We start from the raw sequence: 25,999 nt of genomic DNA, 5'->3' as shown, positions 1-25,999 counted from the left end.
TTTAGTTTGGGAAACGTGGTTGGCATGGACTTATTGAGCCAAAGGGTGTGTTACCGTGTGAAAGTGATTCTGCTCCTTGCTGCTGGTGGTTAGATTGTAAAGCCTTGCCTGTTTGAAGCTCTGTGCTCTCTATCTGTTGACTTGGCAATGTTTTAACGGTGTTTTCTCTTCTCTCCTATGTTGCTGTGCGCTGCTGACTCCAGTCATTACGGTGAGTGCTTTTGGCAGTTACTGGAGCCTCTGGCACGATGCCTGATGTTCTGCGGGAGGGAATTCGGTTTTATTGTGGCAGGAGGTGGGTAGGGCAAGGAATAAAGAACGCAGGAACAGACCAGTCGACCCAACCAGTTCATGTTGGAGTTTATGTTCCACTTGTGGAAACTTGTGTTCACACCTTGTGCAACCCTATGATCAAAACCCTGTCTTTCCTCTCTTGTCTTTCTTTCCCTTAAATGTATTCACTTGACTTCACCCATTCCCTGTGGCAATGAAATCAAAGTTATCTCAGCACCACAGGCATGAGCCATTTGCAATTAAAGTTTGTGAGGGAGGGACAGACCAGTTCTAAATGATGGAATGAGCTGCAGCTGATGAGGGGAATCAGGCAGGCATCCGTTTTCTTCCGCTATCTCCCTGCTTCCTGGCAAGAGTTTCTCAACTTCTGTTCTCCTATAGTCTCGGAGTGAAACTGAATATGGCCTTGTGGATCTAAAAGGAAGGCACTAAACTATGCTCGAGATGGATTACCTTAACCAGGAGTGACTGCACTCTGCTGTGACGTTCAGTTCCAGATGCAGAAAAAAGGAGCTAATTCCTGAATAATAGTTCTCCCATATGATATGCACCCTTACTTAAAGAAACTGTAAAATTCTGAATGTTTACGGAGCGCTGCTCTCTCTACAGAAAGACTAAGACAGAGAGATTTTTAATCAGTAAGGGTCCCAAGGGGTATGGAGAAAAGCAGCAAAGTGCAGTTGAGGATTTTCAAATCAGCCATGATCTCATTGAAAGGTGAAACCAATTTGATGGGCCGAATGGCCGCCTTCTGCTCCTACATTTCATAGAAACTAAATCAATCTGTGTGAGGATGAATTAAGAGAAATATGTAGTAATAGGATTCTGAGAGAATTTGGAAACCATCAGTGGGCTCTTTGGTGGGAGTACCAGGTTAAAGATGGTGTGGGAAAGGGCTGATGAGTAGCCTCTTATTTCCGAGATCTACATTTAAACACCTCCCAATGCGGGAATCTGACTGAGTACCCTGTTCCATTGCTGGTCTGGGAGGATGTGCTTGTTAAGGCTTCACCCTCTCAGCCCTTACCCCCAGCTTGAGCAGCAGCACGGTTTGGTGGTTCCTGGGTGTGATACATCATCCCAGAGGAGAACTTCCCAAACCCATGCACAAACTCAACTTGCACAAAGACTAAGTTAAAAATCTCACAGCACCAGGTTATAGTCCAACAAGTTTATTTGACATGTTCTATTTCTAAATAGAACTAGTTTGACTCAAGATTTTGGAAATAGAAGCAGTCTGACTGAAGATCGGCTGAGACACTGAACTCATCTCTACCTACCTTGACACTGTCCTATCCCCCCTAGTCCAGGAACTCCCCACATACGTTCGAGACACCACCCACGCCCTCCACCTCCTCCAAGACTTCCGTTTCCCTGGCCCCCAACGCCTTATCCTCACCGTGGATATCCAATCCCTCTACACCATGACCAGGGCCTCCAAGCCCTCCGTTTTTTCCTCTCCAGACGTCCCCAACAGTACCCTTCCACTGACACTCTCATTCGTTTGGCCGAACTGGTCCTCACCCTTAACAATTTCTCCTTTGAATCCTCCCACTTCCTCCAGACCAAAGGCGTAGCCATGGGCACACGGATGGGCCCCAGCTATGCCTGTCTCTTTGTTGGCTATGTAGAACAGTTGATCTTCCGTAATTACACCGGCACCACTCCCCACCTCTTCCTCCGCTACATTGATGACTGCATTGGCGCCACCTCGTGCTCCCGTGAGGAGGTTGAGCAATTCATCAACTTCACCAACACATTCCACCCTGACCTTAAATTTACCTGGACCATCTCTGACACCTCCCTCCCCTTCCTGGACCTCTCCATCTCCATTAATGACGACCGACTTGACAGTGACATTTTTTACAAACCCACTGACTCCCATAGCTACCTGGATTACACCTCTTCCCACCCTATCTCTTGCAAAAATGCCATCCCGTATTCCCAATTTCTCCGCCTCCGCCGTATCTGCTCCCAGGAGGACCAGTTCCACCACAGAACACACCAGATGGCCTCCTTCTTTAGAGACTGCAATTACCCTTCCCACGTGGTTAAAGATGCCCTCCAACGCATCTCGTCTACATCCTGCACCTCCGCCCTCAGACCCCACCCCTCCAACCGTAACAAGGACAGAACACCCCTGGTGCTCACCTTCCACCCTACCAACCTTCGCATCAATCAAATCATCCGTCGGCATTTCCGCCACCTCCAAAAAGACCCCACCACCAGGGATATATTTCCCTCCCCACCCCTTTCCGCCTTCCGCAAAGACCGTTCCCTCCGTGACTACCTGGTCAGGTCCACACCCCCCTACGACCCACCCTCCCATTCTGGCACCTTCCCCTGCCACCGCAGGAACTGTAAAATCTGTGCCCACACCTCCTCCCTCACCTCTATCCAAGGCCCTAAAGGAGCCTTCCACATGCATCAAAGTTTTACCTGCACATCCACCAATATCATTTATTGTATCCGTTGCTCCCGATGTGGTCTCCTCTACATTGGGGAGACTGGGCGCCTCCTAGCAGAGCGCTTTAGGGAACATCTCCGAGACACCCGCACCAATCAACCAAACCGCCCCATGGCCCAACATTTCAACTCCCCCTCCCACTCTGCCGAGGACATGGAGGTCCTGGGCCTCCTTCACCGCCGCTCCCTCACCACCAGACGCCTGGAGGAAGAACGCCTCATCTTCCGCCTCGGAACACTTCAACCCCAGGGCATCAATGTGGACTTCAACAGCTTCCTCATTTCCCCTTCCCCCACCTCATCCTAGTTTCAAACTTGCAGCTCAGTTACTAACTCCTTGACTTGTCCGACCTGCCTATCTTCTTTTCCACCTATTCACTCCACCCTCTCCTCCTTGACCTATCACCTTCATCTCCTCCCCCACTCACCCATTGTACTCTGTGCTACTCTCTCCCCACCCCCACCCTCCTCTAGCTTATCTCTCCATGCTTCAGGCTCACTGCCTTTATTCCTGATGAAGGGCTTTTGCCCGAAACGTCAATTTCGCTGCTCGTTGGATGCTGCCTGAACTGCTGTGCTCTTCCAGCACCACTAATCCAGTGTTTGATTTTTCAGCATCTGCAGTCATTGTTTTTGCCTTGAAGATCGGCATGCAGACCGACTCTGACCTCACACCTTTAATGCATTATCTGAGCCAAGGTGTCACCTTTTGTTATAAAACCTTATTATTTCGAGAAGGTGACTTATAAAAAGTTCTGGGATTTACGTGTCAATGAACAAAAACTTGTACTCAAAAGATGAAAGACTTAACAATCCAGGTTTGTTCAATACATAACTGTATGATGCTGTAATCGTTTGCTATAAGCTCTGTGTCTTATGATCTTATTCTCCACAAGTACCTGATTAAGGAGCAGCGCTCTGAAAGCTAGTGCTTCCAAATAAACCTGTCAGACAATAACCTGGTGTTGTGATTTTTAAACATTGTCCACCCCCAGTCCAACACCATCTCCTCCACATCCTGTACAAAGACTGGCTGTGAGGACTCAGTGGGCTCTTAGTGAGTGAAATTGGACAGAGAGCGAGAAAGTTACCTGCATTTCAGTGATTAGGAGAGGGAGACACAGTACTTCAGGGAAGGAGATTACCAGGCCACTCTGACTACAGCATCCATTTAGTCTTTTTTAGAACTGGATGATTTTCCTTGTGTGCACTTATTTTGAACTAAAGTTGGTAATACTATATCAGGCCTAAATACTATAATCAACATCATCTTTCAGAATGAATACATGAAGGATGACTTCCTGATCAAAATTGAAACCTGGCACAAGGCTGATATGGGCAACGCAGAGAATGTGAGTAAGAGACCTATCCCCACCAGTACTTTACCCCAGTGTCATATACTGACAGACCTGTTCCCCACCAGGACTGTCCCCCAGTGTTATACATTGACAAACCTGTCCCCACCTGTACTGTACCCTAGCGTTATAAAGCGATACCTGTCTTCCCCCGCCCCTCACCCCTCCCCACTCCAGTACTGTACCCCAGTGTTATACAGTAACAGACCTGTCCCCCACCAGTACTGTACCCCGTGTTATACAGTGACAGACCTGTTCCCACCTGTACTGTACCCCAGTGTTATACGCTAACAGACCTGTCCCCCACCAATACTGACCCCCAGGGTTATACAGCAAGACCTGTCCCCCGAGTACTGTTCCCCAGTGTTATACAATGACAGCCCTGTTCCCACCAGTACTGTCCCCCAGTGTTATACGCTGACAGACCTGTCCCCTCCAGTACTGTACCCCAGTGTCATATACTGACAGACCTGTTCCCCACCAGCACTGTACCCCAGTACTGACAGACCTATCCCCACCAGTACTGTCCCCAGTGTTATACAGGGACAGACCTGTCCCCACCAGTACTGTCCCCCAGTGTTACACAGTGACAGTCCTGTCCCCACCAGTACTGTACCCCAGTGTCATACACTGACAGACCTGTCCCCCACCAGTACTGTACCCCAGTGTTATACAGTGACAGCCCTGTTCCCTCCAGGACTGTCCCCCAGTGTTATACATTGACAAACCTGTCCCCACCTGTACTGTACCCTAGCGTTATAAAGCGATACCTGTCTTCCCCCGCCCCTCACCCCTCCCCACTCCAGTACTGTACCCCAGTGTTATGCAGTAACAGACCTGTCCCCCACCAGTACTGTACCCCGTGTTATACAGTGACAGACCTGTTCCCACCTGTACTGTACCCCAGTGTTATACGCTAACAGACCTGTCCCCCACCAATACTGACCCCCAGGGTTATACAGCAAGACCTGTCCCCCGAGTACTGTTCCCCAGTGTTATACAATGACAGACCTGTCCCCACCTGTACTGTCCCCCAGTGTTATACAGTGACAGCCATGTTCCCACCAGTACTGTCCCCCAGTGTTATACGCTGACAGACCTGTCCCCTCCAGTACTGTACCCCAGTGTCATATACTGACAGACCTGTTCCCCACCAGCACTGTACCCCAGTACTGACAGACCTATCCCCACCAGTACTGTCCCCAGTGTTATACAGGGACAGACCTGTCCCCACCAGTACTGTCCCCCAGTGTTATACAGTGACAGACCTGTCCCCACCAGTACTGTCCCCCAGTGTTACACAGTGACAGTCCTGTCCCCACCAGTACTGTACCCCAGTGTCATACACTGACAGACCTGTCCCCCACTGGTACTGTACCCCAGTGTCATACAGTGACAGACCTGTCCCCACCAGTATTGTCCCCCAGTGTTATACAGAGACAGAAGTGTCCCCCACCAGTACTATACCCCAGTGTTATACAGTGAAACCTGCCACCACCAGCACTATTCCCCAGTGTTATACAGTGACAAACCTGTCCCCACCTGTACTGTACCCTAGCGTTATAAAGCGATACCTGTCTTCCCCCGCCCCTCACCCCTCCCCACTCCAGTACTGTACCCCAGTGTTATACAGTAACAGACCTGTCCCCCACCAGTACTGTACCCCGTGTTATACAGTGACAGACCTGTTCCCACCTGTACTGTACCCCAGTGTTATACGCTAACAGACCTGTCCCCCACCAGTACTGACCCCCAGGGTTATACAGCAAGACCTGTCCCCACCAGTACTGTCCCCAGTGTTAAACAATGACAGACCTATCCCCACCAGTACTGTCCCCAGTGTTATACAGTGACAGACCTGTCCCCACCAGTACTGTCCCCCAGTGTTATACACTGACAGACCTGTCCCCACCAGTACTGTACCCCCCAGTGTTATACACTGACAGACCTGTCCCCACCAGTACTGTCCCCCAGTGTTATACACTGACAGACCTGTCCCCACCAGTACTGTCCCCCAGTGTTATACACTGACAGACCTGTCCCCACCAGGACTGTCCCCCAGTGTTACACAGTGACAGACCTGTCCCCACCAGGACTGTCCCCCAGTGTTACACAGTGACAGACCTGTCCCCACCAGGACTGTCCCCCAGTGTTACACAGTGACAGACCTGTCCCCACCAGGACTGTCCCCCAGTGTTACACAGTGACAGACCTGTCCCCACCAGGACTGTCCCCCAGTGTTACACAGTGACAGACCTGTCCCCACCAGGACTGTCCCCCAGTGTTACACAGTGACAGACCTGTCCCCACCAGGACTGTCCCCCAGTGTTACACAGTGACAGACCTGTCCCCACCAGGACTGTCCCCCAGTGTTACACAGTGACAGACCTGTCCCCACCAGGACTGTCCCCCAGTGTTACACAGTGACAGACCTGTCCCCACCAGGACTGTCCCCCAGTGTTACACAGTGACAGACCTGTCCCCACCAGGACTGTCCCCCAGTGTTATACATTGACAAACCTGTCCCCACCTGTACTGTACCCTAGCGTTATAAAGCGATACCTGTCTTCCCCCGCCCCTCACCCCTCCCCACTCCAGTACTGTACCCCAGTGTTATACAGTAACAGACCTGTCCCCCACCAGTACTGTACCCCGTGTTATACAGTGACAGACCTGTTCCCACCTGTGCTGTACCCCAGTGTTATACGCTAACAGACCTGTCCCCCACCAATACTGACCCCCAGGGTTATACAGTGACAGCCCTGTTCCCACCAGTACTGTCCCCCAGTGTTATACGCTGACAGACCTGTCCCCTCCAGTACTGTACCCCAGTGTCATATACTGACAGACCTGTTCCCCACCAGCACTGTACCCCAGTACTGACAGACCTATCCCCACCAGCACTGTACCCCAGTGTTATACAGGGACAGACCTGTCCCCACCAGCACTGTTCCCCAGTGTTATACAATGACAGACCTGTCCCCACCTGTACTGTCCCCCAGTGTTATACAGTGACAGCCCTGTTCCCTCCAGTACTGTACCCCAGTGTTATATAGTGACAGATCTGTCCCCCCAGTGATATACATTGACAGACCTGTCCCCCACCAGTACTGTCGACCAGTCTTATACAGGGACAGACCTGTCCCCCACTAGTACTGTCCCTCACTGTGATACAGTGACAAGCTTGTCCCCACCAGAACTGCCGCCCAGTATTATTCATTGACAAACCTGTCCCCACCAGTACTTGTACCCCAGTGTTATACAGAGACCGACCTTTCCCACACTAGTACTGTACCCCAGTGTTATACAGTGACAGACCTGTCCCCACCAGTACTGTCCCCCAGTGTTATACAGTGACAGACCTATCCCCACCAGTACTGTACCCCACTGTTATACAGTGATAGACCTGTTCGCACTAGTACTGTACCCATGTTATACAGTGACAGACCTGTCCCCACCAGTACTGTTCCCCAGTGTTATACAGTGACAGACCTGTCCCCCACCAGTACTGTACCCATGTTATACAGTGACAGACCTGTCCCCCACCAGTACTGTACCCCAGTGTTATACAATGACAGACCTGTCCCCACCGGTACTATACCCCAGTGTTATTCAGTGACAGACCTGTCCCCACTAGTACTGTAGCCCAGTGTTATACAGGGACAGACCTGTCACCACCAGTACTGTACCCCAGTGTTACACAGTGACAGACCTGTCCCCCACCAGTACTGTACCCAGGTGTTACACAGTGACAGACCTGTCCCCACCAGTACTGTCCCCCAGTGTTATACACTGACAGACCTGTCCCCACCAGTACTGTCCCCCAGTGTTACACAGTGACAGACCTGTCCCCACCAGTACTGTCCCCCAGTGTTACACAGTGACAGTCCTGTCCCCACCAGTACTGTACCCCAGTGTCATACACTGACAGACCTGTCCCCCACTGGTACTGTACCCCAGTGTTATACAGTGACAGACCTGTCCCCACCAGGACTGTCCCCCAGTGTTATACATTGACAAACCTGTCCCCACCTGTACTGTACCCTAGCGTTATAAAGCGATACCTGTCTTCCCCCGCCCCTCACCCCTCCCCACTCCAGTACTGTACCCCAGTGTTATACAGTAACAGACCTGTCCCCCACCAGTACTGTACCCCGTTTTATACAGTGACAGACCTGTTCCCACCTGTACTGTACCCCAGTGTTGTACGCTAACAGACCTGTCCCCCACCAGTACTGACCCCTAGGGTTATACAGCAAGACCTGTCCCCCGAGTACTGTTCCCCAGTGTTATACAATGACAGACCTGTCCCCACCTGTACTGTCCCCCAGTGTTATACAGTGACAGCCCTGTTCCCTCCAGTACTGTACCCCAGTGTTATATAGTGACAGATCTGTCCCCCCAGTGATATACATTGACAGACCTGTCCCCCACCAGTACTGTCGACCAGTCTTATGCAGGGACAGACCTGTCCCCCACTAGTACTGTCCCTCACTGTGATACAGTGACAAGCATGTCCCCACCAGAACTGCCGCCCAGTATTATTCATTGACAAACCTGTCCCCACCAGTACTTGTACCCCAGTGTTATACAGAGACCGACCTTTCCCACACTAGTACTGTACCCCAGTGTTATACAGTGACAGACCTGTCCCCACCAGTACTGTCCCCCAGTGTTATACAGTGACAGACCTATCCCCACCAGTACTGTACCCCACTGTTATACAGTGATAGACCTGTTCGCACTAGTACTGTACCCATGTTATACAGTGACAGACCTGTCCCCACCAGTACTGTTCCCCAGTGTTATACAGGGACAGACCTGTCACCACCAGTACTGTACCCCAGTGTTATACAGTGACAGACCTGTCCCCAGCAGTACTGTACCCCAGTATTATACAGTGCCAGACCCAACCCCGTCAGTCCTGTATGCCAGTGTTACAGTGACAGACCTATCCCCACCAGTACTGTCCCCAGTGTTATACAGGGACAGACCTGTCCCCACCAGCACTGTACCCCAGTGTTACACAGTGACAGACCTGTCCCCCACCAGTACTGTACCCCAGTGTTATACACTGACAGACCTGTCCCCACCAGTACTGTCCCCCAGTGTTACACAGTGACAGACCTGTCCCCACCTGTACTGTCCCCCAGTGTTATACAGTGACAGCCCTGTTCCCACCAGTATTGTCCCCCAGTGTTATACGCTGACAGACCTGTCCCCTCCAGTACTGTACCCCAGTGTTATATAGTGACAGATCTGTCCCCCCAGTGATATACATTGACAGACCTGTCCCCCACCAGTACTGTCGACCAGTCTTATACAGGGACAGACCTGTCCCCCACTGTGATACAGTGACAAGCTTGTCCCCACCAGAACTGCCGCCCAGTATTATTCATTGACAAACCTGTCCCCACCAGTACTGTACCCCAGTGTTGTACAGAGACCGACCTTTCCCACACTAGTACTGTACCCCAGTGTTATACAGTGACAGACCTGTCCCCACCAGTACTGTCCCCCAATGCTATACAGTGACAGACCTGTCCCCACTAGTACTGTAGCCCAGTGTTATACAGGGACAGACCTGTCACCACCAGTACTGTACCCCAGTGTTATACAATGACAGACCTGTCCCCACCAGTACTGTACCCCAGTGTTATGCGGTGACGGACCTGTCCCCACCAGTACTGTACCCCAGTGTTATACAGTGCCAGGCCCAATCCTGTCAGTACTTTACCCCAGCATTATACACTGACAGACCTGTCCCCCAGTGTTATACAGTGATAGGTCTGTCCCCACCAGCACTGTACCTCAGTGTTATGCATTGACAAACCTGTCCCCCAGTGTTATGCAGTGACAGATCTGTCCACATCAATACTGTACCCCAGTGTTACACGGTGACAAACCTGTCCCCCAGTGTTATTCAGTGACCGACCTGTCCCCACCAGTACTGACCCCCAGTGTTGCAAAGTGATAAACCTGTCCCCACCAGTACTGTCCCCCAGCGTTCTACAGTGACAAACCTGTTCCCACTAGTACTCTCCCCCAATGTTATACCGTGGCAGACCTGTCCCCACCAGTACTGTACCCCAGCATTGTACAGAGACAGACCTGTCCCCAACAATACCGTACCTCGATGTTATTCAGTGACTGACCTGTCCCTACCAGTACTGTACCCCAGTGTTATACAGGGGCAGACCTGTCCCCACCAGTACTGTCCCCCAATGGTATACAGTAACAGACCTGTCCCCACCAGTACTGACCCCCAGTGTTATACAGTAACAGACCTGTCCCCACCGGTACTGTACCCCGGTATTATACAGCACCAGACCCGACCCCATCAGTACTGTACGCCAGTCTTATACACTGAAAGACTTGTCCCCGCCAGTTCTGTCCCCCAATGGTATACAGTAACAGACCTGTCCCCCAGTGTTATACAGTGACAGACCTGTCCCCACCAGTACCGTCCCCCAGTGTTATACAGTGACAGACCTGTCCCCACCAGTACTGTACCCCAGTGTTATACAGTGACAGACCTGTCCCCACCAGTACTGTCCCCCAGTGTTATACAGTGACAGACCTGTCCGCTGCCAGTACTGTAGCCCAGTGTTATACGTTGAAAGACCTGTCCCCCAGTGTCATACAGTGACAGACCTGTCCCCACTGGTACTGTCCCCCAATGGTATACAGTAACAGACCTGTCCCCCAGTGTTATACGTTGCCAGACCTGTCCCCACTTGTACTGTACCCCTGTGTTATACATTGACAAACCTGTCCCCACCTGTACTGTACCCTCGCAGTATACTGCGAGACTTGTTCTTTCTTCTCCTCCCCGCTCCCCCCCCCTCCCCCCCCCCCCCCCCCCCCCATAGTGTCGCCCAGTGTTATACAGTGTCAGACCTGTCCCCACCAGTACTGTACCCCAGTGTTATACAGGGACAGACCTGTCCCCCACCAGTACTGTACCCCAGTGTTGGACAGTGACAGACCTGTCCCCACCAGTACTGTACCCCAGTATTACACAGGGACAGACCTGTCCCCACCAGTACTGTACCCATGTTATACAGTGACAGACCTGTCCCCCACCAGTACTGTACCCCAGTGTTGGACAGTGACAGACCTGTCCCCACCAGTACTGTACCCCAGTGTTATACACTGACAGACCTGTCCCCCACCAGTACTGTACCCCAGTGTTATACAGTGACAGACCTGTCCCCCACCAGTACTGTACCCATGTTATACAGTGACAGACCTGTCCCCCACCAGTACTGTACCCCAGTGTTATACACTGACAGACCTGTCCCCCACCAGTACTGTACCCCAGTGTTATACAGTGACAGAGCTGTCCCCACCAGTACTGTACCCCAGTGTTGTACAGTGACAGACCTGTCCCCACCAGTACTGTACCCCAGTGTTATACACTGACAGACCTGTCCCCCACCAGTACTGTACCCATGTTATACAGTGACAGACCTGTCCCCCACCAGTACTGTACCCATGTTATACAGTGACAGACCTGTCCCCACCAGTACTGTACCCATGTTATACAGTGACAGACCTGTCCCCACCAGTACTGTCCCCCAGTGTTATACACTGACAGACCTGTCCCCCACCAGTACTGTACCCATGTTATACAGTGACAGACCTGTCCCCCACCAGTACTGTACCCCAGTGTTATACTGTGACAGACCTGTCCCCACCAGTACTGTACCCCAGTGTTATACAGTGACAGACCTGTCCCCCACCAGTACTGTTCCCCAGTGTTATACAGTGACAGACCTGTCCCCACCAGTACTGTACCCCAGTGTTATACAGTGACAGACCTGTCCCCCACCAGTACTGTCCCCCAGTGTTATACAGTGACAGACCTGTCCCCCACCAGTACTGTCCCCCAGTGTTATACAGTGACAGACCTGTCCCCACCAGTACTGTCCCCCAGTGTTATACAGTGACAGACCTGTCCCCCACCAGTACTGTACCCATGTTATACAGTGACAGACCTGTCCCCCACCAGTACTGTACCCCAGTGTTATACAGTGACAGACCTGTCCCCCACCAGTACTGTACCCATGTTATACAGTGACAGACCTGTCCCCCACCAGTACTGTACCCATGTTATACAGTGACAGACCTGTCCCCCACCAGTACTGTACCCATGTTATACAGTGACAGACCTGTCCCCGCCAGTACTGTACCCCAGTGTTATACACTGACAGACCTGTCCCCCACCAGTACTGTACCCATGTTATACAGTGACAGATCTGTCCACATCAATACTGTCCCCCAGTGTTATTCAGTGACCAACCTGCCCCCACCAGTACTGACCCCCAGTGTTGCAAAGTGATAAACCTGTCCCCACCAGTACTGTACCCCAGCATTGTACAGAGACAGACCTGTCCCCAACAATACCGTACCTCGATGTTATTCAGTGACCGACCTGTCCCTACCAGTACTGTACCCCAGTGTTATACAGGGGCAGACCCGACCCCATCAGTACTGTACGCCAGTCTTATACACTGAATGACTTGTCCCCGCCAGTTCTGTCCCCCAATGGTATACGGTAACAGACCTGTCCCCCAGTGTTATACAGTGACAGGCCTGTTTCCCCCCCCCCAGTACTGTACCCCACTGTTATGCAGGGACAGACCTGTCCCCACCAGTACTGTACCCCAGTGTTATCCACTGACAGACCTGTCCCCACCAGTGCTGTACCCCAGTGTTATCCACTGACAGGCCTGTCCCCACCAGTACTGTACCCCAGTGTTATACAGGGACAGACCTGTACCCCAGTGTTATGCAGTGACAGGCCTGTCCCCACCAGTACTGTCCCCCAGGGTTATACAGGGACAAACCTGTCCCCCACCAGTACTGTCCCTCAGGGTTATACAGGGACAAACCTGTCCCCCACCAGTACTGTCCCCCAGTGTTATACAGTAACAGACCTGTCCCCACCAGTACTGTACCCTAGTGTTATACAGTAACAGACCTGTCCCCACCAGTACTGTACCCCAGTGTTATGCTGTGACAGACCTGTCCCCACCAGTACTGCACCCCAGTATTATGCTGTGACAGACCTGTCCCCACCAGTACTGTCCCCCAGTGTTATCCACTGACAGACCTGTCCCCACCAGTACTGTCCCCCAGTGTTATCCACCGACAGACCTGTCCCCACCAGTACTGTCCCCCAGTGTTATCCACCGACAGACCTGTCCCCACCAGTACTGTACCCCAGTGTCATACAGTGACAGGCCTGTCCCCTCCATTATTGTAACCCAGTGTTATACAGTGACAGACCTGTCCCCACCAGTACTGTCCCCCAGTGTTATACAGGGACAGACCTGTACCCCAGTATTATGCTGTGACAGACCTGTCCCCACCAGTACTGTACCCCAGTATTATGCTGTGACAGACCTGTCCCCACCAGTACTGTACCCTAGTGTTATACAGTGACAGGCCTGTCCCCTCCAGTACTGTACCCTAGTGTTATACAGTGACAGGCCTGTCCCCTCCAGTACTGACCCCCAGTGTTATACAGTGACCGACCTGTCCCCACCGGTACTGTACCCCAGTGTCATACAGTGACAGACCTGTACCCACCAGTACTGTACCCCAGTGTTATACAGCGACAGACCTGTCCCCCACCAGTACTGTACCCCAGTGTTATACAGTGACAGACCTGTCCCCCACCAGTACTGTATCTGTTTGATGTTACCTGTTTGTTTTCCTCACTTGCAGGTACATGGCCTTGATCCCAACACGTGGAAAAATGTTGAAATTGTTCACATAGACATCGCTGACCGGAGCCAGATTCACTCAAGGGTGAGTCAGTGTTTCTGACCCATTTGGTCTTAGCTTTCTGAGGGAAAGGAGCAAGTGTAAAATTGGGAATTGATAAAATACCATTTCAGCCATTTAAGATGCGCCTACTCTAATATAGATTAGCAAGTCGCCTCACCTTTGCAATAAAAATATGGAATGGAAACCTCTGAAGCCACACTTCCACATTTGGTTCCTGGATAGAATCCCAGGCGAACTCCCTCAGAGTGAATGCTGTGCTTCAGTTTGTCAATTTATCTTCTCATCTCAACGCCAAGCAATGCCCGGTGAGGTGACATCAGGGCAAGGTCCACTGCAATGACCTAACCATTCTCTGAGCTCTGGTTTTCCCTTTCTGCCTCCTTCCCTGGTCACAGCCTCTCTGGATTTTAGTCTTTCCAATGATGATGCACTGATTTGAAAGAGATGCTTTTGTTCTGTAACTCAGTGATGCTTTTACATTAGATCTGCCTGAAATCAGCAAGAGGTTTGCTAGTTAATAGATTGCCCCGATCCGGGGTAAATGGGTATTTCTGTTTTACAGGTTTTAGATTAATGAGACAGTGTCCATCTGGTCCATATCAACAGGACCTTCACTGAGTTTTGGAGATGAAACTCTCCGTTCCAATGTTAAGTATGCGACAGCCGTATTGTACATAGTAAGCTCCCACTGGTGATCCATGAGCCAATAAAAAAAACATGTTCATTCAGGGATAAAATCTGACCTGTGCACCCAGCAGGATTTTTGTGGTCTGCTGAGCGATCAGGTGGAGTCTTCCCTCAGCGCTGACCCTCCGGCAGCGCTGAGTTTTGATGTATAATCCTGATTGCAAGTCAGAGTGTGTCTAGTGTGGGGCTTGAGCCCCAAGTGTTTGAATCCAGATGTAAGAGGGGATGCCCCTTCATTGTATCACACCTAGCACCGTGTAGGGGGCTACATCTTAAGGATGAGGATTGACTGCGATTAATTTGTTGAATTTTGGTTTTAATTTGAGGCCTGCTCCATTACCACTGTGTCTCAGTCATGAGCTGCTGGGTATTTCCAGCGTTTTTGTTTAGATTTCAAATTCCCTGAGTCCACTATGTTTTTGGTTTTCAAGACCCAGTTTTCTGTACGTTCTGGTACTTGCCAGCAGATGGCACTGATTGTGCCTTTTGTCAGATTATCAGAGGTTGTGCATTGGTGCTCTCTATGGGTTGGAGTGAGATATTACTCAAGTAAGTGTCAAGATTAAAGAGTGGTGCTGGAAAAGCACGGCAGGTCAGGCAGCATCCGAGGAGCAGAAAAATTGACATTTCGGGCGGGAGCCCTTCATCAGGAATTCCTGCTCGGATGCTGCCTGACCTGCTGTGCTTTTCCAGCACCACCCTAATCTTGACTCTGATCTCCAGCATCTGCAGTACCCACTTTCGTCTATTATTCAAATAATCCTACAGCACAGAGCTAGCTTCATGTATTTTCTATGGTGGTTACGCCACGGTAATCAGCTGTGATTCGAGCTGAACTCGAACCGAGTAATGGTTCCAGTCAGCTTGTGCAATTTAGGAAACTCTCCCAAGTGTTTACCAGTAGAAAGGTTTTGCTGAGGCACTCAAACTGGCAATGGGGGGGGGGGGGGATGACTCTCGGAGAGTTGGAAGTGGGCGTTATTCCTCCTGCCCAAGCTTAGATGCCAAGGTGGGTCACAGGTTCCAGCAGCCAAGCGCAAGACAAAATCCAACCGGGGCCGCTAGCAGCAACAACATAACAAACAGGAGCAGGTGAAGACCTTGGAGCTTCTCAAGTCTGTTTCGTGAGGCCACTTGACCCATCATTGCCATGCTACCTCCTTGAAAGAGCTGCCCAGTCATTCCAGCTTCGGTTCTGTGCAGAAGGTGGGATTGCTCTTCAGGCAGAGGAAAGAAAGCAGGGAGATGTAAAAGTGCCTTTGATGGAAATGTAACTTTGGAACATAAGAACAGGCGTAGGCCATTCAGCCCCTCAAATGCGCTCTGTCACTGTAGATGATGGCTGGCCATCTACCTCAGCGCCAAATCCTTTTGATGTCATAGCTGAGGATTATACGTATCGCTGTCTTGAATGTACTCAGACTGAGCTTCTTCTGCAGTAGAGAGTTCCAGAGATGCACCACCTTCTGACTGAAGCAATCCCTGTTCATCTCAGTCCTAAATGGCCTGCTCTGTCATTCGGAGATTGTATTCCCTGGTTCTAGATTCTCCACCTACTGGTTGCTAACCTGTATCTAAACCTGTTGAGTTCTGTAAGAATCTTTTTGCTTCAACGAGATCATCCCCATTCTTCTACAAGCAATCTCCTCAATTTCTTTATAGACTGTCCCATCATCGCAGAAGTATTCCTGACAATCTCCCTTGTGCTTTCCCTATGATGAGTATATCTTTGGGTAAGGGGAATGAGACTGTGCACTGCTGAATAGCTTCAGCCTTGCCCAACATCCATAGGAATTGAAGCAACAATCTTTGTTTCTCTATACTCCTCCTCGTGTGATTAAGACCAAATGCCATTGGCCTTCCTAACTGTTGCAATTCCATGTTTAAGAATCAGGACTGGCTTGGGGTGGGGTGGGGGGGGAATAGAGTAAATTGTTTCTCCGTATTTCCTTTGGGAGTTAGTAGCTGGGTCATCACAGGGCATAGTTTTTAAGGTAATTGGCAAAAGAAGCAGAAAGGAAAGGAGCGATTTTAATTTTCTTTAACCCAGTGAATTGTTGTGAGCTGGAACTTGCTGGCTGGAAGGATAGTGTAAGTTGATTCAATGGGAACTTCCAAATCGGAACTGGGGAAACTTATTCAAAGTCTTTGGGGAAAGAACAGGACAGCAGATAGATCAAACAGTGATAGGATATACATGAGGGGCTGATTGGCCTCGATCTACGCCAAATCACTCATTGATTCTGGTGGGGCCGAATGTTCACCTAGAAAACTGCCAGCTTCCAGCCTAACCAGCTCTCTATCATTACACCAGGATTACAAACTGGAGGAGGATCCAGCAATATTCAAGTCTGTCAAGACAGGTCGTGGGAAACTGGGCCCTAATTGGAAGGTATGTAGCATGTGATCACTTTTCAGTAAATTGATGTGATTGGTTGTGACATTTCCTCGTGTTTTTTGTGGGTTTTTAAAATTTTATATTCAAACAAGATGAGAAAACAGAAGACATAGAATTCTGTCCACACCATCCCCCATCAAATCCTGTCAGGACAGGGACAGCACAAGCTTAGATACAGAGTGAAGCCTCCTCTATACTGTCCCTTGCCTGGGAGTGTTTGATGGGGACAGCACAGGGTCAGAACACAGAGTAAACTACTCTCTACACTCTGCCCATCAAACACTTCCAGGGCGGGGTTGGATATAAAGGTCTGTAAGGTACAAGTGGCTGTAAGATGTTCAGTTCCATCGAAGCCCATGGGTGAAGAGGTCTTACTAATCTGTTTGTGGGTCTGTCATTGATGGGCATCAAATATTGGCCTTGCAAATGTATCAAGCCTGAGAGTAAATTCATTTAACCCTCTACTGCAACGGGTCTCATTGGGCAGCTTATTCTCCATTCTGTTACAGAAAGAACTGGCAAAGAGAAGAGATTGGCCACACATGTGTGCTTACAAACTGGTGACCGTGAAGTTTAAATGGTGGGGCCTTCAGAGTAAAGTGGAGAGCTTTATCCAGAAGGTGAGTGGGTGAACAGGAAGACCAACACTGAGCTCCACTCTGGGCTGTGACCAATCAATAAGCCTTCTCCCCACGTGTAGTCTTCCCTTCACAATGCTGTCTCTGGCAAACTCTGCTGGTACGTGCAAAATGAAAAACTTCAACAAACTACCTTTTTTCTCAGCAGTGCACAGGTTCAGTGGTAATTCCCAAGTGTTTATAACTCATAATGCTATCTAGATAGGCTTTCCCAACAAACCACACTGATACAGGGAGTTCAGTGGTCTCCTCTTCCTGTGCCGTCATTCCCAGGGAGCTAATCCCCTCCCTATTGCAGACCATCAATACAAACTGAGAACTTGTCAGCACCAACTGCATCATTGTGCTTCTGCAGTAACTGTGTGCTTCTGCTAGGGCTGGTGCCTGACCCTGGGGTGATGCAGCAACCTCCACGTAAAAGGTAGTTGTCTGGCTGGAGTTTCTGATTGTTGGGTCTTTTTGGTTTTTTTTTTGAGAGCAGCAAGAAAGGCGTTTATTCACAGTCTTCCACCGGCAGCTGTTCTGTTGGATGGACAGGTGGATTGAACTTACCATGGATGACATCCGACGTATGGAGGAGGAAACTAAGAAAGAGCTGGACGAGGTGCGATTGAGCCAGAGTCTTCAATCGGGGGGGGGGGGGTGAGATGGGGGAGGGAGGGAATGCAGGGGGTATTGGCGCACTGGAGGTTGGGGGTAGGGGAAGGGTGAGGGGTGTGTTAGGGGGAGGTGGTGGGGTTGGGGCAGGGTGAGTGCAGGGGTTGGGGGGTTTTGGGAACTGGGGGAGGGGTGGGGTGGGCATGGGGGTTGGGGGGGGTTGGGGGATTGGGGGAGGGGGTGGAAGTGGGGATTGGGGGAGGGGGTGGACGTGGGGGTTGGGGGGGGGTTGGGGGATTGGGGGAGGGGGTGGAAGGGGGGGTTGGGGGCTGGGGGTTGGGTGGGTGCGGGGGTTGGGGGGGATTGGGGGTGGGCGCAGGGGTTGGGGAGGGGGTGGGGTGGGCGTGGGTATTGGGGGGTTTTGGGGATTGGAGGAGGGGGTGGGGTGGGGGTTGGGGGGGTTGGGAATTGGGGGAGGGGGTGAGGTGGGCACGGGGGTTGGGGGGTTTTGGGGATTGGGCGCGGGGGTTGGGGGGGTTTGGGAATTGGGGGAGGGGGTGGGGTGGGCGTGGGGGTTGGGGGGGGATTGGGGGTTGGGGGAGGGAGTGGGGTGGGCGTGGGGGTTGGGGGGGTTTTGGGAATTGGGGGTGGGATGGGCACGGGGATTGGGGGTGGGGTGGGCACGGGGATTGGGGGGGTTTGGGGGTGGGCACGGGGATTGGGGGGGGGTTTGGGGATTGGGGGAGGGGGTGGGTGGGGTTTGGGGAGTGGGGCATGTTGAGAGAGCTGCCAATGACGAGTATATTCTATCACCTCCCTCCAGATGATATTAAATGGTCCCGTGAGGGGACTGACAGCTACTGATGACTAGCACCAGTTTCCTGTTTTTAGCTGTAAGTACAACAGACTGTCTCCAATCTGCTCCAAGTATTATAGAGCACCTTTTATACAATATAATGTTCAGCAATGTTTATCAGTAAATCTGGGATATATTCTGTTTAAATATCCAGCAATGTGTAACTTTAACGAGTGTTTCTGAACTATGGAACAGTTTGTGTCCACAACAGATCCTGGTTGGTTGGGGTGTTTAGTCAGTGGGATCCTTTATAGTATATATTCTCTGCCACAGAGTTGGACAGGAACCTCTGGGTTTCCATGGTACAGAGTAGAAGTCGAAGCAAGTTTTTTTTAATTGTTCCTGGATGTGGGTGTTCTGGCTGGTGCAGAGTTCACTCCCACTCCTAATTGGTGAGCTGCCCTGACCTCAGGATGTCAGTAAACCCAGAGTGCTGTTAGGGAGAGGGAATTTTCCAGGATTTTGACCCAGTGACAGTGAAGGAATGGTGATACGTTTCCAAGTCAGGATGGGGAGGGGCTTGGGGAGGACCTTGAAGGTGTTGGCGTATCCATGTACCCAAGGGCAGGTTAGTAAATTTGCAGACGACACTAAGGTCAGTGGAGTTGTGGATAGTGTTGAAGGATGTTGCAGGTAACAGAGGGACATAGATAAGCTGCAGAGAAGGGCTGAGAGCTGGCAATGGATGTTAATGTGGAAAAGTGTGAGGTGATTCACTTTGGAAGGAGCAACAGGAATACAGAGTACTGGATGAGATTCTTGATTAGTGTAGATGAACAGAGAGATCTCTATATCCATGTACATAGATCCTTGAAAGTTACCATCCAAGTTGATAGGGTTGTTAAGAAGGCATCTGGTGTGTTAGCTTTTATTGGGAGAGGGATTGAGTTTCAGAGCCATGAGGTCATTCTGTAGATGTACAAAACTCTGGTGCAGCCGCACTTGGAGTATTGTGTACAGTTCTGGTCACCACATTATGGGAAGGATGTGGAAGCTTTGGAAAGGGTTCAGAGGAGACTTACTCTGTTGCCTGGTATGGAGGGAAGGTCTAACGAGGGAAGGCTGATGGATTTGAGGCTGTTTTCGTGAGAGAGAAGAAGGTTGAGAGGTGACTTAATTGAGGCATGTAAGATAATCAGAGGGTTAGATAGGGTGGACAGGGAGAGGCTTTCCCCCTGGATGGTGGGGCGAGCACGAGGGGACATAGGTTTAAACTGAGGGGTGGTAGGTGATAGGGCAGATGTCAGAGGTAGGTTCTTTATGCAGAGAGTAGTAGGGGTGTGGAACGTCCTGCCTGCAACAGTAGTAGACTTGCCACATTAAGGATGTTTAAATGGTCATTGGATAGGCATATGGATGAGAATGGAATAGTGTAGTGTAGGATAGATGGACTTCAGATTGGTTTCACAAGTCGATACAACATCGAGGGCCGAAGGGCCTGTACTGTGCTGTAATGTTCCATGTTCTAGCACTGCTGTTGACACCCTCCATCACTTTACTGAGCGAGAGTAGACTGATGGGATAGTAATTGCCTGGGTTGGATTTGTCCTGCTTTTTATGTGCATGATGTGGCTGAACAATTTTCCATCTTGTTAGGTAAATACCAGTGTTGTAACTGGACTGGAACAGCTTGGCTAGGGGAGCACCAGGTTCTGGAGCACAAGTCTTCAGTGCTGTTGCTGGAATGTTGTCAGGGCCCAAAGCCTTCACAGTACCCAGTGTCTCCACCTGTTCCTTGACATCACTTGGAGTGAATGTTAATTAGCTGAAGACTGGTATCTGTGATGCTGCAGAGCTCAGCCTTACTTGTTACACAGTGGAGATAGAGGGTGGTGGTAGAGGGTTGTTGTTCACACTGGGAGACCTGTGACTGTCTGTGTGCCACAGGGATTAGTGCTGGCTCCACTATTGTGTCTCATTGGATGACAATACAGGAGGCATGATGAGTGAGATTGCAGATGACACTAGAAATGGTGGCATAGTGGACAGTGAAGAAGTACAATGGGGGGGGGAGTCCAGAATTCAAGGGCATAGGTTTAAATTGAGAGGGGAAAGATATAAAAGGGGCAACATTTTCACGCAGAGGGTGGTATGTGTATGGAATGAGCTGCCAGAGGAAGTGGTGGAGGCTGGTACAATTACTGCATTTAAAAGGCGTCAGGATGGATGGATGGGAAGGGTTGTGAGCAATATGTGCCAAATGTAGGCAAATGGGACTAGTTTGCTTCTGGAAACCTAGTCAGTATGGAGGAGTTGGGCAGAAGGATCTGGTTCCGTGCTGGATACGTCTGCATTGAATGGTGCACTCCCCCATTCTTGACCTTTACAGCTAAATCCAAGCTATTCCATTGGCTTTGAGCCAAGTAAGAAATGATTCAAACAGAGAACCACAAAGGTAGGTTTTAGGAAGGATCTTTGAAAGTGGTGAGAAATGAAGTGAGACTAAAGAAGAGATTGTCGAAATGGGGAGGGGGCTGCGAGGTAACCGAAATAGGTAAGAATTTTTAAATTGGCTCCTGGTTCCAGCAGCACCACAATGTCCAGAGTAACAAAACCAGGGAGTGGAGTTTCAGAAGAAAAGATATTCTTTTAAAATGGGGGTGAGGCGAATGTTTTTTTTCTCTGTAGGTTGTTCAAGTGTGGAATCCTCTTCTGCTGTTGGTGGTGAAAATGGGCCTTCAAAGTTTATTCACAGTGCGGGTTAGCTAGGCCTTTACTGGGAAGGGAGTCGACAGTTCTGGGCTTGGGTGGATGGTGACAGACAGGAAAGTGTCGTTATAAAGTCAGGCTGTAAGTGCGCTGAATGGTCTGCTGCTGCTGTTTCTGTGAGGTAAAAACAATGACTGCAGATGCTGGAAAGCAAATACTGGATTAGTGGTGCTGGAAGAGCACAGCAGTTCAGGCAGCATCCAACGAGCAGCGAAATCGACGTTGATTTCGCTGCTCGTTGGATGCTGCCTGAACTGCTGTGCTCTTCCAGCACCACTAATCCAGTAGCTGCTGTTTCTGTGTCAGTCAGCCAGCCAGCAGAGTGGGAGATTGGTGCGGGTTAGAGCAGCACAGTCTCACTGTGAGCTGGAATACCTCAGTGTTTAGGGATCTAAAGCATGGCTGAGGGTTTCAGGAGCAGGGTCAGGTGGTGTTCGAGGTGGAAAATGGGTGATGTTAATAATGGATCAGCAGCTCTCTGAGAGTGCGCTCGAGGACAGTATGGGTCTGAAATCAGCAGGCACACAGAGAGTGCTGAGGCCCATGGCTGGCTCTCCGTGTTCTGTATGTGCCATAGCGTGTGACAATGGGCTGCCAACCTCCTAGAGCGACCCACATCATCATTCCCTCAAGGTATGGAATCTATTGGAGCATCAATGAGTTACAGTACCTGGCCCTCAACCAGCACCACCACCCACTGTGTGGAATGGGACAGCACAGTTCGCAACCACATTCACTGGTGTGGGGATTGTGTGTGTTGATTAAACCCTGAGGGGAGGGGAAAAGCCCAGAGTCCAGGACACAGCTGTGCTAGAAAGGATTAGGATCTGAGTATATTCTGGGTGAGGTGAAGTAGGTTCAGTGGGACTACAGCACGGTGTAAGGCATAGGTTCCTGGAGCGAGTACAGCCAGCCAGGATACAGTTGGTTTGAAACTCAGGAAAAAGTCAGTGCCTCAAGTAAGAATTGGAGGAAATGACATTCAACCCCTTCTGGAACTGTATCCCAGTGAGAGGGGGCTGACTCTCGCTGGGATACAGTTCCTGAGGGGGCTGACTCTCACTGGGATACGGTTCCTGAGGGGGCTGTCTCTCACTGGGGTACAGTTCCTGAGGGGGCTGACTCTCACTGGGATACAGTTCCTGAAGGGGCTGTCTCTCACTGGGATACAGTTCCTGAAGGGGCTGACTCTCACTGGGATACAGTTCCTGAGGGGGTTGACTCTCACTGGGATACAGTTCCTGAAGGGGCTGTCTCTCTCTGGGATACAGTTCCTGAAGGAGCTGTCTCTCACTGGGATCCAGTTCCTGAGGGGGCTGTCTCTCACTGGGATATAGTTCCTGAAGGGGCTGTCTCTCACTGGGATATAGTTCCTGAAGGGGCTGTCTCTCACTGGGATCCAGTTCCTGAGGGGGCTGACTCTCACTGGGATATAGTTCCTGAAGGGGCTGTCTCTCACTGGGATATAGTTCCTGAAGGGGCTGTCTCTCACTGGGATCCAGTTCCTGAAGGGGCTGTCTCTCACTGGGATCCAGTTCCTGAGGGGGCTGACTCTCACTGGGATCCAGTTCCTGAGGGGGCTGACTCTCACTGGGATCCAGTTCCTGAAGGGGCTGACTCTCACTGGGATACAGTTCCTGAGGGGGCTGACTCTCACTGGGATACAGTTCCTGAAGGGGCTGTCTCTCACTGGGATACAGTTCCTGAAGGGGCTGACTCTCACTGGGATCCAGTTCCTGAAGGGGCTGTCTCTCACTGGGATACAGTTCCTGAGGGGGCTGTCTCTCACTGGGATACAGTTCCTGAAGGGGCTGTCTCTCACTGGGATACAGTTCCTGAAGGGGCTGTCTCTCACTGGGATACAGTTCCTGAAGGGGCTGTCTCTCACTGGGATACAGTTCCTGAAGGGGCTGACTCTCACTGGGATCCAGTTCCTGAAGGGGCTGACTCTCACTGGGATCCAGTTCCTGAAGGGGCTGACTCTCACTGGGATCCAGTTCCTGAAGGGGCTGTCTCTCACTGGGATACAGTTCCTGAAGGGGCTGACTCTCACTGGGATACAGTTCCTGAAGGGGCTGTCTCTCACTGGGATACAGTTCCTGAAGGTGCTGTCTCTCACTGGGATACAGTTCCTGAAGGGGCTGACTCTCACTGGGACACAGTTCCTGAAGGGGCTGACTCTCACTGGGACACAGTTCCTGAAGGTGCTGTCTCTCACTGGGATACAGTTCCTGAGGGGGCTGACTCTCACTGGGATACAGTTCCCGAAGGGGCTGACTCTCACTGGGATCCAGTTCCTGAGGGGGCTGTCTCTCACTGGGATACAGTTCCTGAAGGTGCTGTCTCTCACTGGGATACAGTTCCTGAGGGGGCTGTCTCTCACTGGGATACAGTTCCCGAAGGGGCTGACTCTCACTGGGATACAGTTCCTGAGGGGGCTGACTCTCACTGGGATACAGTTCCCGAAGGGGCTGACTCTCACTGGGATACAGTTCCTGAAGGGGCTGACTCTCTCTGTGTAACTGAAAGGTTTAAGCTGAAATTGACTGGAATTTTGTTCTTTTTGTGAAGCTTCTCGAAGACTGCGTCCAAGGCTTCAACACCCCACAGCCAATGAGAGAAGTCTCCGTTCGCCGAGTAAACCATCCCTGTCACCTCATTTATAGGATGATTTCTAACCAAACCTCTGGTGTTTCTAGAAGAAATTGTGAGCAGACAGAGAAATTTAAAACAGAGCACTAAATTTAATCCCATGCAGAATATATTGAGTGTTAGGGTTTGCTGTGTGCTGTACCTGTTAATGATATACTGTGTGTCTGGACCAAAACCTGATTGTGGTTAATAGATGGTGACCAATCTGATCTCTCCCAGCAAGTAGCCATTATGTGCTGTTCTGTTATTTATCATTTCCAGTCATGTCACTATAATCCACTAATTGTTAATTTATAGAGAATCATTAAGTTATTTGGTTGTCTTAAAGTGCAATAAGATGCCCCCATCTCTCCGGGAGCATGACTGCATTCCGTGGTCTCCAAAAGCACAGGAAGATCAATGAAGAAATGAAATGTGGGGCTGGGAGTCTGGAGGAGTGGGGAAAAGAGTCCATGTCCTGCTCCCATTCCCCTCCTTCAGCAGCGAGAGGTCAGAAAAGCTTTGCTCAGCGTGGGTCTACTGATGTCAATGATGGGAATCCCAACTTGTTTTTAACGGGGCATCTGTCATTGTGAGAGAGGCTTTAACTCCATTGAAAGCTGCTCCCTGTTGTAACAGACATGAGGATGTGTTAGCCTGTTTGATTTTAATCGTGCTGCTGATAGCTGGATACAAGTTGCCCAGAGCACAGGAGCTCATCTCAGGACTGAGATTCAGTAACATATCTCCCTTTTACCGACCCATTGTCCCCCCACCCCACCTTATCCTGGTTTAGTTCCCCCTGTGCTGTTTATTTCATGAGGGATTGGCACATGCCTCATCCCTCTCTTAATCAGTATTCTTCCCCTCTCTCATAGTCATCGCATTCCTTGAAGAAAATGTCACTTATTTTTTTTAATTGTTTCACTCACGCAATAATAAAAAAAATTCCAATAGCACCTGAACCGTCTCTTGGTCTGTCTCTGTGTACACACACACACACACACACACACACACACACACACACACACACACACACACACACACACACACACACACACACACACACACACACACACACACACACACACACAATGTGGCCAATGTCGGAGCGGCAACTAATCCCTTCCTGGCAACTCGGTGTACACTCTAACCAGGAGACTTCAGGCAGTGATCATCTATTTGTCAGTTCTCAGAACTTGAGAGTAAGCACGTTGTGTAGGCAGAGCAATGAGATGAACAATGGTTCGTAAAAGTGTGGGGTAAGAGGTCGAGGCGAACCCTTAAAGGGCACGGCTTCAAATCTCATGTCAATAGTTGGTGTGATTTCAATTAAATCTGGGCTGAAAGCCAAGCCAACTATTACCAATTCCTCTTCCTTTTAAAAAAAACCCTGGTTCATTGATATGTTTTTAATGAAGGAATTCTGTTCTCAACTGGTCTGACCTACATGTGACTCCAGATTGTACAACATGGCTGACTCTTACAACAAAAACTGAAGTTGCTGCAGAAACTCAGCAAGTAAATATTGGGTAGGGGGAATGGGTCTGGGTGGGTTACTCTTCAGAGG

General features: G+C 50.4%; 1 protein-coding gene across 1 annotated transcript in view; it reads left to right on the top strand.

Annotated features, from left to right (window-relative positions):
* Positions 1-25,388, top strand: part of pitpnab (phosphatidylinositol transfer protein, alpha b) — a gene marked incomplete at its 5' end in the record, with an annotated part of 55,527 nt that extends 30,139 nt beyond the window's left edge. Inside the window, 8 exons of the mRNA XM_072567618.1 lie at positions 204-211; positions 4,038-4,112; positions 13,851-13,934; positions 16,915-16,992; positions 17,508-17,618; positions 18,118-18,240; positions 19,057-19,126; positions 24,370-25,388. Of these exons, the coding sequence (XP_072423719.1) occupies positions 204-211; positions 4,038-4,112; positions 13,851-13,934; positions 16,915-16,992; positions 17,508-17,618; positions 18,118-18,240; positions 19,057-19,104 (527 nt within the window). The remainder of the gene's footprint in view (positions 1-203; positions 212-4,037; positions 4,113-13,850; positions 13,935-16,914; positions 16,993-17,507; positions 17,619-18,117; positions 18,241-19,056; positions 19,127-24,369) is intronic.
* Positions 25,389-25,999: the final 611 nt, after the last annotated feature.

This window comes from Chiloscyllium punctatum, unplaced genomic scaffold (assembly GCF_047496795.1).
Source record: "Chiloscyllium punctatum isolate Juve2018m unplaced genomic scaffold, sChiPun1.3 scaffold_636, whole genome shotgun sequence".
Taxonomy (NCBI): Eukaryota; Metazoa; Chordata; class Chondrichthyes; order Orectolobiformes; family Hemiscylliidae; genus Chiloscyllium; species Chiloscyllium punctatum.
Note: the sequence above shows the minus strand (reverse complement) of the source record. Positions and strands in the feature narration are given on the sequence as shown.